The 18,844-nt window shown below is 39.0% G+C and overlaps 1 protein-coding gene across 1 annotated transcript; it reads left to right on the top strand.

The window, feature by feature from the left end:
• Positions 1–9,635: 9,635 nt before the first annotated feature.
• On the top strand, positions 9,636–10,607 carry LOC102895841 (olfactory receptor-like protein OLF4). Its single transcript, XM_006911747.2, has one exon. It carries the CDS (start codon positions 9,639–9,641, stop codon positions 10,605–10,607), a length of 969 nt encoding a protein of 322 aa, XP_006911809.1. The 5' UTR covers positions 9,636–9,638.
• Positions 10,608–18,844: the final 8,237 nt, after the last annotated feature.

The following is an 18,844-nucleotide window of genomic DNA, read 5'->3' as shown; positions in this document are numbered from 1 at the left end:
CAACCACACTCCCATGCCACAATGACTCCTAAAAACACCTCCCTGGAATGGGTCACTCCCTGCTTAGCCCACCAGCACCTTCTTTACCCAAGCGGTGATGACCCAATAGTCAAGGGACGGAGGTTCCGGGGGAAAGCATCACATGAGACATCTCTTCTGGCTTCTCCTTTCTATAGAAGAGAAAATGAACTGCACTTGGAGTCAAGAGAACCTCCATCTAAAATTTGCCCCAGGAGAGCATTAGAAAATAGTTATGCTCAGTTCTTAATTAATCACGGGAGTGGAGGACAGAGCATTGGCACAGATGACTGAAAAATGCTGAACTATCCCAGCCCCACTGGCAGTTCCAAATGACAAGAATGAGTGAAGGAGTCTCTTTTAAAATAAAAGTTTATTATTATTCAGGTATGGCAAGACCAACAGGTCAGGAGAAGATTGACATTAAAAGATAACCTATTTCTTAGAGTTTCAAGAGGACCACACAGGAAGGATGGGAAACAGAGGGAGTGAGGGGAGAGGTGAGCAGGAGCCATTATTGTGGTTTCCAGAGAAGATAGTGAGGCAGGTAGGCAGGTTTAGGATTGGCTAGTGTACATAATTTAGAGGGCACAGAGGCGTAGTAGCTGGCCCTGGTTGTCTGGCATCTGTCCCTGGTGCGATTAGAGCAGGTGAATAGTGGCCCTGAGTGTTACAGCCTGATAATATAGATGGCTGGAGATGTGGGCTCTGGACTGGTTTGATTGCAATGAAAAGCACACTTGCAGGTGAGCTGTTTGCTGTCTCTAGGAATTAACTAGCCATGGGAGGAGCAGTCTCTCCTCAAGCAAGACCCCAAAATGCCAAAGCATCAAATATGCAGAGACATGCTTAATACAGCATTCCTATGTGTGCTCCAGGTTTATGATGAGACTGCTCAAGTCCTCAGTGGTTCTTAGCACTGAATACACACTCAGCTGAAAGCTTTTAAAACTGTGATGTTCAAGCTACACCTCAGACTAAGTGACTCAACGTTACGGGAGAGTGGGAACCTTCAAACTGAAGTATGTATGGATGGAGCTGCTCGTTTCATTACAGCTAGAAGGTCGTGTGGTATCATAATAAAACTTGGATTTCCTGTGTAAAAACACTTCAAATCCAGCAGCATGATCCTTTCTCGGGAAGTATCCACAAAGGGCTTCAATGTGTCCATTGTGTCTTTATTGCTTTTATTGGGTGGTATGGATACACACAGGCACTTGAGATTCTATATGTGTGTGTGCACATGTGTGTGTGTCCTGTATAGGTGTTAGTGTGTGTGTGTCTGTGGGTGTGAGTGTGTTTGGTTTATGGAGCATGAGCAATTCTCAAGGCAGGGGTACCTAGCTCATATACTCTAAAACATGTTCCTGAAGACACAGTTGCCAGAATGTTAACCAACAGATCAAAATAAAGAAGTGATCACTTCTACTCACAGGATTCCTTGGAAATAATATGAATAAAGTGCAAAGACAACATGTGATTGAGGGACTCGCTGCATCCTGAATTTTCGTCTGTAGCAGACAGGCCATCTCATTCCTCCACATTTTCTCACACCATCACTATCACTCTCTCTCCTGTTCATTCCCTTCGCCACACGGCTTCCTTTTGAGCCTTGATTACTTGAGACAAGTGCCAACCTCAGGAACTTTGCACTGGCTCTTTTTCATGCAAGCTATGCGCTTCCCAGAGATCTTCCTGTCAAACACTTTGTCATTTTTGAGGTCCCTTCAAATGGCACTTTGTTTGCAGGTCTTTCACAATTTCATTAAAAATAACACACATATGCACCCTGTTTTATACCTATCTTCTTTTTCTTCAAAGCAAATGTACCATCTGACATCATATATGATTTTTCATTTCCTTATATTTTTTTCTTCATCTTTGGATTATAGAGACTTTTGTTTCTCAGCACCCTACATTCCTTGACTAGAGAATGGTCAGACTCAGCATATATTTCTGAAACACGTGGAGGAATTTCTCATTAAACCTGTAAAAACATAATTTATTTGGCAAAATGCTGAGAGTGAGACAGGAATTCCTAATCAGAGTTGTCATGGGACATTACTTAAAGGAGACGAGATCTCTACAACACCATGTATATTATATATACATTTGACTGCAAAATTTAAATTGTAGCGTTTCAACATCCTAGTAGTGGTGAATGAAAATTGATCACGTATATTTTTCATTCCTAGTAGTAACTACTACCCCATAACACCAGAAAATTATTCACAGGTTACAATATTTTTTCTTTTGAGATTTTCACAGTACCCAGAATCGTAGCCCCTCATCTTTGGGCTTTTCCTTCCATGTACCAGATCACCGTGTTTGGAAACCTACTCATCATCCTAGCCGTCAGCTCAAACTCTCACTTCCACATGCCCATGAACTTCTTCCTCTCCAACCCATCCTTGGTAGATATCTGTTTCACCTCTACCACCATCCAAAGATGCTGGTGAACATCTTGACACAGAGCAAGGTTATAACCTATGAAGGCTGCATTACCCAAATATATTTTTTCATACTCTTTGTAATATTAGAGCACTTCCTCCTGCCAGTAATGGCCTATGACCACTTTGAGGCCATCTGCCACCCCCTGCACTACAGTCATCATGAACCCTTGGCTCTGTGGACTGCTGATTCTGGTGTCTTGGATCTATTCCTTGTTACAAAGTATAACGGTATTGCGACTGTCCTGTACAGACTTGGAAATCCCCACCTTTTTCTGTGAAATTAAGCAAATGATCAAACCCTCCTATTTTGACTATTTCTTAATGACACAGTGATATATTTTGCAGCTAGGCACTGGTCCCTCACTGGGATCCTTTACTCTTACTCTAAGATAGTTTCCTCCATACATGAAATCTCATCAACTAAAGGGAAGCATAAAACATTTTCCACATGTGTGTCTCATCTCTCAATTGTCTCCTTATTCTATTTTACAGTTCTAGGAGTGTACCTCAGCTCTGCTGCTACCCACAGCTCACAGCCAAAGTGTCACAGCCTCAGTAATGTACACCATGGTCACACCCCTGACACTTTCAGCTACAGTTTGAAGAACAAAGACATAAAAGGGGCTCTGAAAAGATTGTTTTAGATGGCAAGTGTAAATAGATCCATTGTTCCGGAGCTGAGCTGTCCCCATGGTTGGAGGCTAAATTTCCAGCTTTGTAGCTGGAAATTGTGAAAGTAGAATGTGCCTCTTCTATTTACTTGCTGAAATCCATTTACTTAAATTCAACTTCTTTATAAAATGTAAGTAATTCAGTTTTTCATGCTTTCTGCTCTAATATGTGTAGATAGTCTCTCCACTTTGTCCATTTCCCACCATCACAAAGATTTTCCCAACTTTGAATCAAAAATATATAGAAAATCCCAGTTATTTCTTTAGGCCATATGAATCTCTTAAGAATCATTTCTTCTCAGATGGTTCATATCGTCTCAGGAATTCTCTTTTGTGTTACTAAAGAGTATTTATGAGTTTGTATAATTCATATATAGCAAACTACAGTTGTTTACTAAATTAATTTATGTGATGTTTTGCACAGAAAAAATGAAATACAGTCTTCGCTTTCGATCTGTATTTCTATTCTGTTTCACTCCCTCAACCATTCTTACTGATGATGTAGGCTTTAACTTTCTGCTGTTTTTAACTGAACTCCTGCTTTTATTCTCTTATTTAGTTCAGTGTCCACAATGCCTCTTATAGTCCCTGGCAAAAATTGATTATTAAATGTGTATCTCCAGGTAGAGTCCATAGAGAAAGATAAATCTGATAAACAGATTCACCTAATATGCTCTTTAGAAAAAAGAATGACCTTAAATACAAGGAAGCATTACTCAGTTGATTTCTATACAAAATATTTCTTTTTCATGCTGTAATCTTATCCTGAATTATAGAAGATGGATTCCATGTGTCAGGGTCTGTTTTCATTGAGATGAAGGATAGTTGATGTATGTACCTTTTATTACTAAATTACCTTCCTGTTTATCCTTCAAAATTTTAGTGCTCTAAACAAAATATTTCCACTTTTCTTAATTTTGTAATAACCATGAACTGGATAGTAAATGAACAATGTCACTTTCATCCATTTCATAGCTCCTCACATGCAAGAAATTCTTCCACTTTTATGACTCACAGGAGAGCTTGAATTCTTGTTCCATCTTAAGATTTAGGGTCAGCAGTGTTTCTGGTAAAATGCACGTCCTTCCAACCTCTCCTGGTTACCTGGAAGTGACCCTTAATAGAGTCAATTGTTAAACCAGTTATCCAAAATAAACTTGAATAACAGAATGATTATAAATGCTATATCCAAATATCAGAACATATGTCCATAACTAAAACACAGCAAGTTATTGTAATTGCTGTCATTCAATTTTTTTTTAGTTATTGTATCAGGTACCTAATGCTGCATAACAAGCTGACCTAAATGCTATATTAAATGGGATTATATGATGGAATTTGTTCTGATCTCTGCTCAGATACTTATAAGTCTGCATCAGCTGGGTATCTTACATTGAGTGTCTCTAGCTCATCCATGGTGTTATGTGATGCTGTAGTGCATCCTGTCTTGAGCCAATTTATGACAGTTTGTTTACATATGTAGTTTAATCTTCTTGCTTACAAAGAAAATGAGTTTCCCAAAGGTAATTTGCCTTAAATTAATTCTACTGTTTTTATATCCATATAAGACAACATACTTTCTATCTAATGATATTTCTCCCTCCCACTGTTAAAGTGTCACTCAGTTACCTATGCTCTACATCCTATTTTGAGCCATGCATCATTAGATTTTTTCTTGTTAGTTAATTTATTGGAGTATAGTTACATGCTATATACTATGCATATTTAAAGTGTACAATATGCTGAATTAAAGAACTCTTACAAAATTGAGTACATATCGAATGGGTCTATTTACACATAATTCAAGGAAGCATGTGAAAACTTTAATTGCATTGTTATAAAATTGTGAAAAATAGAATCTCCCTGATCCTCAGTTTCCTTGTTTCTGATGGCAGTATGAAATAATAAGCTTAATTCAGATGAATGTGGTGATAAATAAATGAAATCTGCGGAACTACTTTGTTGAGTCCAAGACCCTTTCATGGATTTGTAGTGTGTTTATGTAAATGTGTTTTTAAATATACTTATTTAATAAATAAATGCAATCATGTACATAAACAGACTCAATAATCCCATCTTTTATGTTGAAAAGAAATTTGAGAGAAAGTTGGAGAGAATAAAAACAAAAATAATGGTAAATTGAATTAACATAGAATTTTAAAAACATAAAAACGTAGACAAAAATTTTAATGTAGAATGGTTGTCCTTAATTTTAATATTGAATTATTTTTCCACCTTAATGTTTAAAGACCTCGAAGTCAGAACCGTATTTTCTTTTATTCAATGGGGAATTCTCTGTACCAGCTAATGGGGCAGAGTTTCCAATTTGACTTTAGATTTTTTTTCTTCTAGTTAGTGGGGGTTTCAACGCAAAATGTCCTTACTCAAGGGAAGCAAAATGAGAGTATCAAGACCCTTAAAGTCAGTTTCCTCCCCCAAAAATCATTGTATAAATATCTGTATAACATTGCTATTGCTGCTGTAACAAAACATCAAACTAGAGTTTAAAAGAAAAAAATTTATTTGCCTGTAGTTCTGGAGGTCTGAAGCCTGATGTGACTATGGGCTGAAATCAAGTTGTCTGCAAGACTGGTTCCTTCTGGAGGCTCCAAGAAAGAATCCATTTCCTCTCCTATTCCAGTTTCTTGTGGCCACAAGCATTTTTCGGCTCATGGCCCTTTCTCCACCTTCAAAGCTACTGGTGTAGCATCTTCCAATCTCTGATTCCAACTATTCTTCCTTCCTCTTCCACATTCTAAGACCATAGTGATTACATTAGTCCCACCTGCATAATCATCATTAATCTTATCATAAAGGCAGCTGATTAGCCAAACTGTTCCATCTGCTACCTTAATCCTGCCTTGTAATGAAAAATAACATCTTACAAGTTTCTGGGGATTACAATGAGGATATCTTTTGGAGGCACTTATATGCCTATTATAATTTTTTTCCAGTAAAATATTATATGATGTCACCCAAGGGCCTTTATATAAAAGAATCAAAATAGGCATTTTTAGAAGTATATTATATAATGTCATTCATGAATCCTTATATAAAATAACTGAACGATGAATTTATAATGGCCTCTGGAATGAGTGAATACACCATTTGTTCAAAATTACATGCAAACACATTTTTTCATTCAGCAGACCAAAGACTACCTTACCTGACTCTAACACAGAACCACAGCCTTGCTACTCAAAGAGTGGTCCTCAGACCAGGATCTGCAGCATTAACATCACCTGGGAGATTGTTTAATTCTCAGAATCAATAGGACCAACAGGATCTGCATTTGAAGTAGAATCCTGGGTGACTCATATGCACAGTGAAGTTGGAAAAGTGCTGATCTGGACTAGGTTTTCTCACCTTCAGGTGTTGACAATTGGGGAAGAATAATTACTTGTGTTGCATGTTATAGGTGTTCATTAGTCTCCCTAGATGTTGCCAAATAGCCCAGAAGCAACATCATCTCAGGTTGGAAACCAGTGGCCCAGAGTTTGAAAACTGAAAGCGTCCTGACAGATTCCAATCAAGGCCCATCTCTCACTCAGTTTGTAACGTGGGGCAGACACTAAATTCCTTCAAGCTCCATTTCTACATAAGGGAATAGAGTTAATAATAATACTACATCATAGAATTATCCTTAAAAAAAATTAAATCAGACAAAGTCTATAAGGTGCTAAACTCAGATTATATGGCATAAAAATATTGAAATGTATCTCTCATAATTAACAAGTATCTTATAATGAGGCACTAAATTACAGCTCTTAGTTTGTAATATAAGTACAAAATTCCTATTTATTCTGACAGATGTGTCATGAAGCCTAAGAGTGTGGTGTCCAGAATTGCATATCAAAGGAACACAGGAGCACTTCCCTTGTTGAAGAGGGAGTAGCAATTCTCTGGAGACATCAGAACTGTGTCCCATCACAAATTAACGATTTAAGGATAAAGGGACCTGGTTTTAAATGGTTCCATAGTCTCAGATGTTGGAAAAAACATGAAGTCAGGGTTGGGATAAGGTGGTGAGAGGTTAGACCTCTGCAGAGGAGGGAGATCAAGGACATGGAGAAATAAACACTAGATTTTCTTCATTTTTAACTTGGTCTCTTGAGGTCAGAGAATCATTAGGAAAATTTTTCTTTCTGTTTGTTCCAGAAGCCCAGAGGGAAATCATATGCTTAGAGGCTGGAATAACAGAAGGGAGATGTGCCTGAAGAACAGATAGAGAAAGAACAATAATACTTCTTCTGTGCAGTCCTTCAGCTAGTACAGCGTTGGTGGACAGGACACAGTTGTTGCTACTGACTCCTAATTTGGCTCAGAGCTGGTGCTTCACTCCCTCCTGCTGTCTTGTCTGTGGACAGAGCTTCAGTCTCCATCGTCAACTATCCAGGTAGGAATTCAGACTTCCATACTGAGTCCTCCCTCTCAGAGACCCCATCCAGGTGAGTCTGAGAGCCTGGAAAGTTTGTCAGGAAAAGATCAGAGTGAATGAATTTGAGAATTTTTACCTGATTCATAGTGATCCTAATCAGTCCAGCCTAGAGACAAGAGATCATGGTGTCTGTTTTCTTGGTTAAGTAACTAATTTGTAATTAATTTATTTAATACATTAGTAAAATGTGTCTGTTTGAATCTGCGCTACAAGGACCATAGTTGACAATTAAGTGATGGACATAGATGTACAGTTGGTGACTCTGTAGAGTGGGTGAGTTGCATAAAATGGTTGCAGTAAAATAAAAACACATCTGAGAGTTTCACTGGACAGGGAGTAGGAAATGAGAGGATCAGGTGTGGAGGACGGTGAAGTAAAGTGAGAGTGTTTGTATTAAATTTCTAAGATGAGCTGTATTTGAGCATGTCTTGTATTCATTGAAAAGATACAGACGAGTGGAGGTAGAAACTACCTTGTGACAGCCATTCGTGAGACATACATTGCAGTATCTTCTCTCCTGCTGGCTTTTCACATGGAAAATAATTAATAAGTCCAAAGAGGAATATTAATAAGTTTTACTCTTAATTATTTTGTTACTGGCATAACTGCACACATTTGGGGGCTTCGTACCCTTTTACTTTCTCTGTTGAAATAGTTAGTAGGAATTTCTATCCCACACTCAGCATTTTCCCCCAGTGGTCATGGTCTTCTGTATTTTTAATGAGAAACTCAGTCATGTACTTGGGGAATGTAAGTTGAGGATATTACATTTCAGTGATGGAGAAATTAAAGTCACCTATTGGAACTTAAATCTTAATGCCACAAAGTCATCATAGTCTGACCATGTTTACATTTATGCAAGGAGGACTTCATCGGAACAGCGAATGGGGTGGATCTCCAACTCGATTTAAAAAATTTTTTCTACCGCATGAGTGTTTTCAACATCAAATGCCCTTATGCCAAGGGAAGCTAAATACCTATTCCTTCAAAACTACATGCAAAGATAATATTTAATTCAGAAAACCTAAACTACCTTACTTTAACACAGGATCTCAGACTTGCTACTTAGAGAGTAGTCTTCAGACCAGGACCTGCAGCATCAGCGCCACTTGGGAGCTTGTTTGTAATGCAGAGTCTCTGGGCCCTGCAGGACCTGCTGAATCAATATCTGCATTTGAATTAGAATCCAGGGTGACTCAAATGCACACTGAAGTTGGAGAAGTTCTGGTCTATACGGGATGTTCTCACCTTTTAATATTAATATTTGGGGCAGAGAAAAAATTTGGAGGGAGATGTTTCCTGTGGATTGTAAGGATTTAGCAGTATCCCTTCAGACATTGCCAGATACCACAGGGGCAAAGTCATTTCTGGGTGAGAACCTCTGCCTAGAAGCAACCTGTAAATATTATAATCAAGACCCAACAGATACTCTGCTATTAACTTTGTGCACATCACTAACCCTTCTGCTCCACCCAGGGCCTTTGCACTGGCTATTCCTTCTGTGGGGTACACAGTTGCCCACATATCTTGGCATATCCCTCCCTTTCTTGAGGCCTCTATTCAAATGTCACTTTGTTTGCAGGTTTTGCTAAGTACACTTGAAAAACACAATGTCCTCATCACTTTCTCCTTTAGACGTGCTTTCTTTTTCTTCACACCACCTGTGACCATCCAGAATGTAATATATTTTTATTATTTTCTCCTACATTCTTTCCTCATCATTGACTTGTAGGAACTTCTGTTCTTCAGCACTCAAAATACATAGCCAAGACAGTGCCTGAAACCTGGTCAGAAAACAGTTACTATTCCTGAAATACATGAAGAATTTCTCATTAACACAGTAGGATACATGAATCTCTAGGGGAAAGAAGCAGAATAGGCCAAAAATTCCTAATCTTAGATGGTGGAGAAAACCTTAAGAGGGTACCAGATCCGTATGAAAATATTGAAATTAATTTCTTGACTGAAAAATATGAATTCTAGCATTACAGCTATGTGAGTAATGTCACTTTGTATAAAAATTACTATTATTATTTTCTTGGAAGTCCCCTCCACCGTATGGAACAAAAGAATCTTACAAGAGTTTCAGAATTTCTTCTTCTGGGACTATCAGAGGAACCAGAACTGCAGCTCCTCATATTTGGGCTCTTCCTCGCCATGTACCTGATCACTGTGTTTGGAAATTTGCTCATCATCCTGGCCGTCAGCTCAGACTCCCACCTCCACACGCCCATGTACTTCTTCCTCTCCAACCTGTCCTTGGTGGACATCTGTTTCACCTCCACCACCATCCCAAAGATGCTGCTGAACATCCATACACAGAGCAAAGTTATCACTTATGAAGGCTGCATCACCCAGATGTATTTTTTCCTACTCTTTGCAGTGTCGGATGTCTTCCTCCTGACCATAATGGCCTATGACCGCTATGTGGCCATCTGTCACCCCCTGAACTACACAGTCATCATGAACCCACGGCTCTGTAGGCTCCTAGTTCTGGTGTCCTGGATTGTGAGTGCGCTGAATTCGTTTTTAGAAAGCTTAATGGTTTTGAGACTGTCCTTCTGTGTAGACTTGGAAATTCCCCACTTTTTCTGTGAACTCATTCAGATGGTCCAGCTTGCCTGTTCTGACACCTTTCTTAATGACATGCTAACGTATTTTGTAACTGTTCTACTGGATGCTGGTCCCCTGGCTGGTATCCTTTACTCTTACTCTAAGATCATTTCCTGCATACGTGGAATGTCATCAGTTCAGGGGAAGTATAAAGCATTTTCTACCTGTGTGTCTCACCTTTCAGTTGTCTTCTTATTTTATTGCACAAGCCTAGGAGTGTACCTCAGCTCTGCTGCTACTCACAGCTCACACTCAACTGCAGCAGCTTCAGTGATGTACACCGTCATCACACCCATGCTGAACCCGTTCATCTACAGTCTGAGGAATAAAGACATAAAAGGGGCTCTGAAAAGATTCTTTGGGGTGGCAGCTATAACAGGGACAGTAGTCCTGAGGCTGGAAAAGTGCCCTTGATTCTTGGCTTCAAACTTCACAACCATAAATGTGATCTTTTAATCAGATTTGAGTGTAGAACTTGCTCCTTTTATTTATGTTCTGGAATTTCCATTTGTTTGAGTTTAACTTCTCTATATAATTTAAGTAAGCATTTTATTAAGGTTTCTGCTCTGTTTTCCCCTCTGTCCTTTTCTCTACCTTCACAATTTTTTTTCCAGCCTTGATCAGGAATATTTGAAAATACTACTTCATTGCCTGGGCAATATGGATTTCTAAAGAATAATTACTTCTCCAATGGCATACATTATTGTAAGTAATTTGTTCTTGTTTTACAGATAGTCATATTACTCATGTAGCAAAAAAAGTACTCTTGGCTACTAAGCCCATTCATATAATTTCATTCCAGGTGTCGGAAGCCAGCCGACCAAGTCAAACCGGGTACCTGAACGGGGGAGCGGGGACTGAGAAAAAAGAGAAGACAGACAGGGTGCAGGAGGGAGAGCAGATCTCACAACTGTCTCTCCGAGTTTATTTCTTATGCTTCTTTTTATACATAATCAGTTCCTTTGTGTATCTCAAAATAACATAATAAAAGTAACATCCTGAAGATCGAGGTACAATTGACACTTCCTTTGACACTCCCTTCGACATTCCCTTCAACACTCCCTTTGGCTATACTTAATCTTCTTCTTCCTGGAATTCCACAGAACCAGCCTTTTCTTTTTTATGCAAGCAGGCCTCCCGAGATAATCCATGCACTCTTTTGAATTTGGGGAGCTTTAGCTCCCTACATCCAGGAAAATCTGAAACCACAGTTTTGACTTCATGTCCCTCATTCTGTCTACATCAGTACCTCAACCACTCTTCCTGATAATGTAGACGTCATCAATATTCCCTTTAAGTCTCAGCCTGTTGACAGTGATGCTATAGGTGAGGAGAGCCTGGGGCACTGACCTAAGCACCTACTGCTTGTTACTCAGCCCAGACACAGGTTGCGGTTGGACTGGCCCTTTGGTCTTTATTATATTTGCAACAGCCACCAGGGAACTAAGAAAAGGTAACTTTATTACTCACAGGTCCTGGTGAAGCTAGAAAATTAATACCCTCAGAAAAAGATATTGAATACGAAATAAGTTTTTAAGTTAGTTTACACTAACAGCCACTAGCAGTAAGTCACTTGGCTCCCTGTTAACTATTACAGAAAGTACTCAGACCAGGACTGACCAGTCAGACTGCTGGAAGAACAAGTAACCAAGACAACGGAGATACTACTAATAGCATGCGAAGAGTAAGAGCATGAGACATATAGCTTCTGCTCCTGCACACCAGGATAACCTACTGACTCACATTGTTTAGATGTTTTTCAGCCCACAAAGCCAACAACCACCCTACCAAAATATCCCTAAAACCAGACAAGCCAATGCCAGGGGGGAAGCAGATGACTAGGAGATGAGAATTAACCGCTTATCTAATCAAGAACCAATCAGCAAGACCCACCATCCCAAACCCCCTACTCATGATTCTTCATGATCTTTGCTCTATGAAACTTGTCTATAAGCCATTAGGGAGTTCAGGCGTTTGAGCACCAGCTTTTCCATTCTCCTGGGTGGCATCATTTTTATTAAAATAGCCAATATTTATTTAATGTAAAGTTTGAGAGCAGTTCTCATTAACTTGCTGTGCACACAGCTGGGTGCGAACTCGCTTTTGGTTAGCTTGATTCCACTGGAGGATATACAACAAACCCAGGGCTACCCACGAAGGCTCGAGGAAGTTGGGTGGAGAGAGAGAGACAAAGAGGGAGAGAGAGAAGGGAAGAGAGAGGGAATAGACTGTGGGCTCTGCCTTTATTGGTGTTCAATGGCAGCATCATTACATCTTGTGGATTTACACTTTGTTGGCAAATTTCAAGTATGAGTGGAATTAGGGTGCAAGAAGTGAAAAGCAGGGTCACTCATGTGGTCCGTTATCTAGGTTACCCAGGGCTTTCAAAATGGGGACCTTCCTTGGTTGGGTGGCCTGGGTGCTTATCTAGTAGCTGTGTCATATGGTTGGTGATAAAGACTGACTGGAACTTTAAGCAAACATAATCAATCGGAAAGGTCTATGGGAGTAGTTAGGACTTACAGAAGTTCTTGCGCTCTGTGTAATGGCAAGAACCTTACACACAATAACCCTCTATGTTTACAATAAAGCTTTGTGGTTCTAACTTCCTTTTCCTTTCTATAAACACCCCTCCATCTTAGCACCCAGGCCAGAGCATGCAGGTGGTTTGCCATGACTGCATGCTCTGGATTGCAACCTTTCCTTTTTCCCAAAAAAAATCCTTTTGGTGACAAAACACCTAGTCGATAATATTTTTAGGTCGACATTTTGCGGGCTTGTCCAGGATTCCAGAGAAGAACAACCCCGATAGCTTCAGGACAGGTGAGCCACCAAGTGCAGGTGCCTCACATAGAGGCTTGCTCTCCAATCAGAAAGCTTAGGTTGAGTCTCCTGGAATCAAGCTTTGATTTTTGCATTTTGAAACTCTCTGGGCTTTATTTGGGAATTATTTAGAGGGTTCATTTGTGTGTGTGCGTGTGTTAAAAAGGCCTTGCTTGTTTGCTTGTCCCTCTGTTGTCTGTGAGTACTTGATTTGACATATTGACCTGATTTCTTCAGAAACAAGTTCCCCTTTGAGACAACACTGACTTTGGCCTAAGGATGCCTTTGGGTCAGAAGTTATGTCTACCGACCCAATTTCTACTAGAAATTAGTCAGTTTGGCCACGTGTTAGACTGTACCATCTTATTGACAGGAGCACCACCCAACTCAGCCCCTAACTAGGCTCCCCAAGTCGGTTATCTTCTTAGAACTGGCTCTTAGCCTTCAGCCTTATCCCCTGTGGTCAGACAGTTCTAGAGTATGGCTGGGTGGTGTCTGACATGCAAGTTGCTCAAGCTGTTGTAAAATGTCCTGGGCCCTTTGCTCTAGAGAAAAGTCTCTGAAAAAGAGATCTCAGCTATCTAAATATTTTAAGACCATCCCTCCACCACCAAGGACCACAGCTGAGTACGTGGTTAAAAGCCACAGGCAATTTTCATGTACATACTTAACTAAATGGGCAGTTCTGACCAAAGTGATTCAGAAAATCTGTGGCCACTCTGGGGAACTGTTGAGATTCCCAAACTTCATTTTCTTAAAACCAAATTTGATGATAATAGCGTTAAATTGGCAAAACTGAGTGGAATGCCTAATTTGAATGATATTTTGAGGCTTCCAAACGAGACCAAAAATCCAGTCCCACATTACGAAAGCTTTGTTAATTAGGAGGCACATGTTTACAGAATTTTGTGCCATATAATCTGAGCTTTACACCTGATAGCCTTTGTCAAATTTCAACTTTATAAAAGTCTATTCTATGAGGTGGTACTATTCTGAACTCCATTCCTCATTGCAAAAATGGGGCTTGAAGAATTTAGTGATCTGCCCGAAGTAATAATTAGAGTAAGGGATAAGTGCTGATTGGAATTCTGTCTGAACACTTCCAGTTTTCAAATGTTGGGCCAGTGGTTCCCATCCAGAGACGAGGTTGTCCCTGGGGTTATTTGGCAATGTCTGAAGGGAGGCTGTTAAACACCTGCAACACCCAACACAAATAATTATGTCGAATTGAGAAAGTTAGAAAACCTAGTCTAGACCAGCACTTCAACTATAATGTGCATATGAATCACCCAAGATTTTAGTTCAACTGCAAAATCTGATTCAGCTGGGACAGTTGGGCCCAGAAACTCCACATTTCTCCAGGAAGATGCTGATGCTCCAGGTCCTGATCTGAGGACACATTGTGAGTAGCAAAGCTGAGATTCTATGATAGTGTAAGGGGCAAGTAGTAGTAGGTCATCTTTACCCCAATTTGCATTTGCATAAAAGTTTGGGTTAAAAGTGTACAGTCTTGCACCACTTAACTATGGGGATAATTTCTAAGAAATATTTGGTTAGGTTAGGTGACATCATAGAGTGGACTCACAAAAAACTTACATAGCTAGCCTGCTACACACCTAGGCTATGGTACAGCCTATTGCCCTGTAGAGAAGAAAAAAAAATTCTTTTTATGCTTCTGGGTTCTTGGCTGATACATCCTTGTAGTAAAAGACAGACTAATAGGAGAAAAACAAACAGAAGTTTAATAATATGATTCTTCCTGTATACATGGGAGAGACCCAGGAAAACTGAGAAACTCCCTGAAATGGCCTAGCTGAAGCCAGAAGAAGGTGTTAGGAGAGGGGAGTCAGTTATGGGAGGTTATCAGGAAAAGCACAGTAAACAGGATAAAGATGTAAAGCAGATTTAAGTCACTGTCTTCTGCTTTGATAAGAGTTTCTACAGATAAGGTCACCCCCTCATCCTGGTACAGCCCCGGAGACACACTTACAAATGGATGTTTTCCTTACAAATGTAAATGTCCCTAAGGAAGGGTGCTTGTGCTTGGTTTTCGGAGCTTCCCTCCTGTCTCCACTTTCTTAAAATTAACCTTCCTAAAGTAATCGTATGCCAAAGAGACATATTTCCTGTTGACAAATTCTCATCTCCTATAGCTCCTAGCTACAAACCTGTTCAGCATGTTACTATATTGAATACTGTAAGTTAGTGTAACACAGTGGTGAGCGTGTAACACGTTGCACTGAGATGTTACCATGGCTATGATGTCACGAAGTGATAGGCATTTTTCATCAGCATTATAATCTTCGGGGACCACGGTATTGATGTAGATGTGAACAAACTAACTACAACTCTGTCCCGGATTTCATTTAATTTTTAAGTTTCCTGCTGTGACCTTCGACCAACTTCACTGTCCTTAGTAAGCACACCAAAGCTTTCTAGTTGATGATTACCCATGTTCTTTAAAAAATAGCCATAAATATTTTGTTAATAATAGCCAGAATGGCATAACAACCACAATACAATAAGTATCAAATTGGTGATAGTTTGGATTATAAACAATTATATATCACAAGACCACCAGGTGGTATGGCCCATAGTGCTGCTGCGTTCTTTGTCCCTTTGTTTTGTCAAAAATTAGTATCTGACGGGTTGGTTAGTAGAAAATCATCTGTGCAGAATTTCTGGATCATCTGTTCTGTAGTGACCCAATCTTCCCATGAGTAATTCCGTTATATTCTGTAGAGTTGCCTACATTGTTTGTCAGTCTTAAGATATCTTCTCATTACAGTGGCCATTACACCTTTGCCCCATCATCAGAAAACCACCTTTGCATATGTGGTCCCTCATTGACTGAAATGTCATGATTTATGCATGGCTATAGTTACTCATTTCAGAGGCTCTGATAAAGTATCTGTTTATTTCCTTTATATAAGGTCCCTTGAGTGACACCAAATAATATAGTTCTGAAAAAGAATTTGTAATAGGCAGAATAAAGGCCTCCAAAAGATGTTCACACCCTAATCTCTAAAAACTTTGAATGTGTTGTCTTATATAATAAGAAAGGATTAAGATAGCAGATGGATTAGGCTGGCTAATCAGCTGACTTTAGGAAAAGACCGGCACTGATTTAGCAAGCGGGATGAATGTCATTATGGCAGTCCCAGAATGTGAAAAAGAATGGACAATAGTTGGAATCAGAAGGAGATTAGAATATGCTACACTGCTGGCTTTGAAGGTGAAGAAAGGGCCATGAGCCAATGAACGCTTGTGACCACAAAAAACTGAAATAGGAGTAGAAACAGATTCTCTCCTGGAAACTCCAGAAGGAACCAGCCCTGCAGACATCTTGATTTCAGTCCATTGAGGTCTAATTCAGGCTTCTTATCTTGAAAACAGTAAGAGCAAAAGTTGGTTTCTTTCATACTCTATGTTACCGCAGCAATAGGAATATCATACATTTCTTCAAATAATTTTTTTGGTGGAAATGAAATTTTAGCCTCTTAATTTATTCTATTATCTTCTCTTGGGTAAGGGCATTTGTGTTGATATCAACATTAAGTAGAAAAAAAAATATCTAAAGTCTAGATATTGGTGATTCTGCTGTGTGAGCTGCTCTAATGAAATCCCCGTTCCTAAAAGTGAAACCAAACCAGAATCCATTCTTTACAAAGCCCCCACCACAACTTTCTGGCTTGCAAGAAACTGTACTGAGCCCCCTTTTTCTTATATTCACCTAAGTCAACTTTCTCAGACATATATCAGGGTCTCAGAGCACTAGTTTCCCCTATGGACTCACAGATAACACACTGACACAGACCTTGAGTTGTTTTTACAAGAACTAAATACCTCCACCAGGAAAACTGCTTACTCTCACTGACCACTGTCACATAAAACCCAGACTAGCTTGTTGGGAGCTGAGCTAAATTGGCCAGCTTTGAGATAAACTATGGAGCTGAGCTAAATTGGCGAGCTTTGAGATAAGTGGTGCTAAAACTATTTTAATCACTCAGTGCTTTCAAAGAAGGGAGTTGTGAAAACTGCATCTGTTTTGCAGGACAGGTAATTGGGCTGACCTTGAGTCTTGACTGCTATTTTCTCATTGCAATGCTATAAGTAGTGTGTTTTGAATAAACTCGGGGACACAGACACAGACAGCTTGTATCTGTGCTCCCTCCTGCAGTTCTGTCTGTCTTCTTTCTTTTCCTCAGTCCATACTCCCCCTTTCAGGTACCCTGAATTACTTCATCGGCTGGCTCCAACACTAGCTGGTGCTGGAAGGTTGATGAGCAGAACTCCTAAAATATCTTTTTGTAACACCAGATCCAACCAATCAGAACATACTCACCACTGACCACGCATTGAAAACGCCTACCTGCAATTTCATCCTTTAAACTTCAACTGCCAATAAGTGGGGTGGGTGGTTTGGGCTTTTGAGGGTTAGCTTTCTGGTTCTCCTTGCGTAGCGCTGCCTGTGAGGCTATGTCTCCACTGCAATTCTCGTTGTTCAGTGTTTGACTCAGGTGGCACGGGTAGACACTCTTTTTTGGGGTACAGAAGTAAATGTGATTCTGGCTTGGAGGCCTTTGTGCTTTAAACTAAGAAAAGTAATTTATTACTAAAACTAAGGTAATTATTTTAAATCATTATGTCTAAATTTCAGTATTCTTTTAGATTCATGTGAATTTAACTGTCATTCTTTTCATTTCTTTTCTCTTCAAATTTCTTCCAAAGTTCTTTTCAACATTAAAGGTGAGATTATTAATGAGTCTGTATTGTACACATACATATAAGCATGTTTATTTGAAAGGAAATCATGTACAAATGCATATATATGTAAATATATATACTCCTTACCTGTAAAAGAGTTCTTAGACTCACCAAATATTTTCAGACATTTTACTTATTCCTAACAATATCCACCTGAATTAAGTTTATCATCCCACATCATTATCAGAAATAAGGAAACAGAGGATCAGGGTGATTACATTTTTTACGATTATATAACAAAGCACTGAAAACTTTTGAGCACATTCTTAAATTATATGTAAATAAACCATTGCAGTATATACTGCTAATTTTCGTTTGGCTCTTTTAATTTATCAAATTTTTCATTTTAAGTATACTCAGTTTATTTCATGTCATTATACACCAATGGAGTATTAAAAAGAAAAAATATGTTACAACTGAAAAACGAACTGAATAACTTTGTGGGATACAAAATCAATATACAGAAATATGCTGTCTATACGTTAATAATGAACTGTCAGAGAGAGAAATTAATAAAGCAATCCCATTTGCAAATACATCAAAAAAAAGTAAAATAGCTAGACAGAAAAAGTCACAAACCGTATGATTTCACTCATATGCGGAATATAAAACTGAAAGCAACAATGAACAAGACAAACAGTAACTCAGAGACACAGGCAACAATATAGTGATTTCCAGAGAGAAAGCGGGGAAGGGAGAGGTAGAAAGGGGTCAAGGGTATCAAATAATGGTGACAGAAAAAATGTGACTTTGAGTGGTGAACACACAATGCGATATACAGATGATGTATTATACAGTCGTACGTTTGGAACCTAGACAATTTTATTAACCAATGACATCATGATAAATTTAATAAAAATAAATTTTAGAAAAGAATAAAATACCTAGGAATAAATTTAACCTAGCAGCTGAAAGACTCCTACATTGAAAACTGTAACACATTGCTGAAAGATATTGATGAAGACATAAATAAATGAAAAAATATACTGTGTTTGCTGATTGGAAGAATTAATATTGTTAAAACATCCATACTACTGTTAAAGAGAAAATCAGCAGCACAT

This window comes from Pteropus alecto, unplaced genomic scaffold (assembly GCF_000325575.1).
Source record: "Pteropus alecto unplaced genomic scaffold, ASM32557v1 scaffold304, whole genome shotgun sequence".
Lineage (NCBI taxonomy): Eukaryota > Metazoa > Chordata > Mammalia > Chiroptera > Pteropodidae > Pteropus > Pteropus alecto.
The sequence above is the reverse complement of the archived record's forward strand: the minus strand, read 5'-3'. Positions and strand labels throughout refer to the sequence as shown.

What these genes read in the sequence shown, in the direction of transcription:
- LOC102895841 (XM_006911747.2), top strand. Translation starts at nt 9,639, where the DNA reads ATGGAACAAAAGAATCTTACAAGAGTTTCAGAATTTCTTCTTCTGGGA.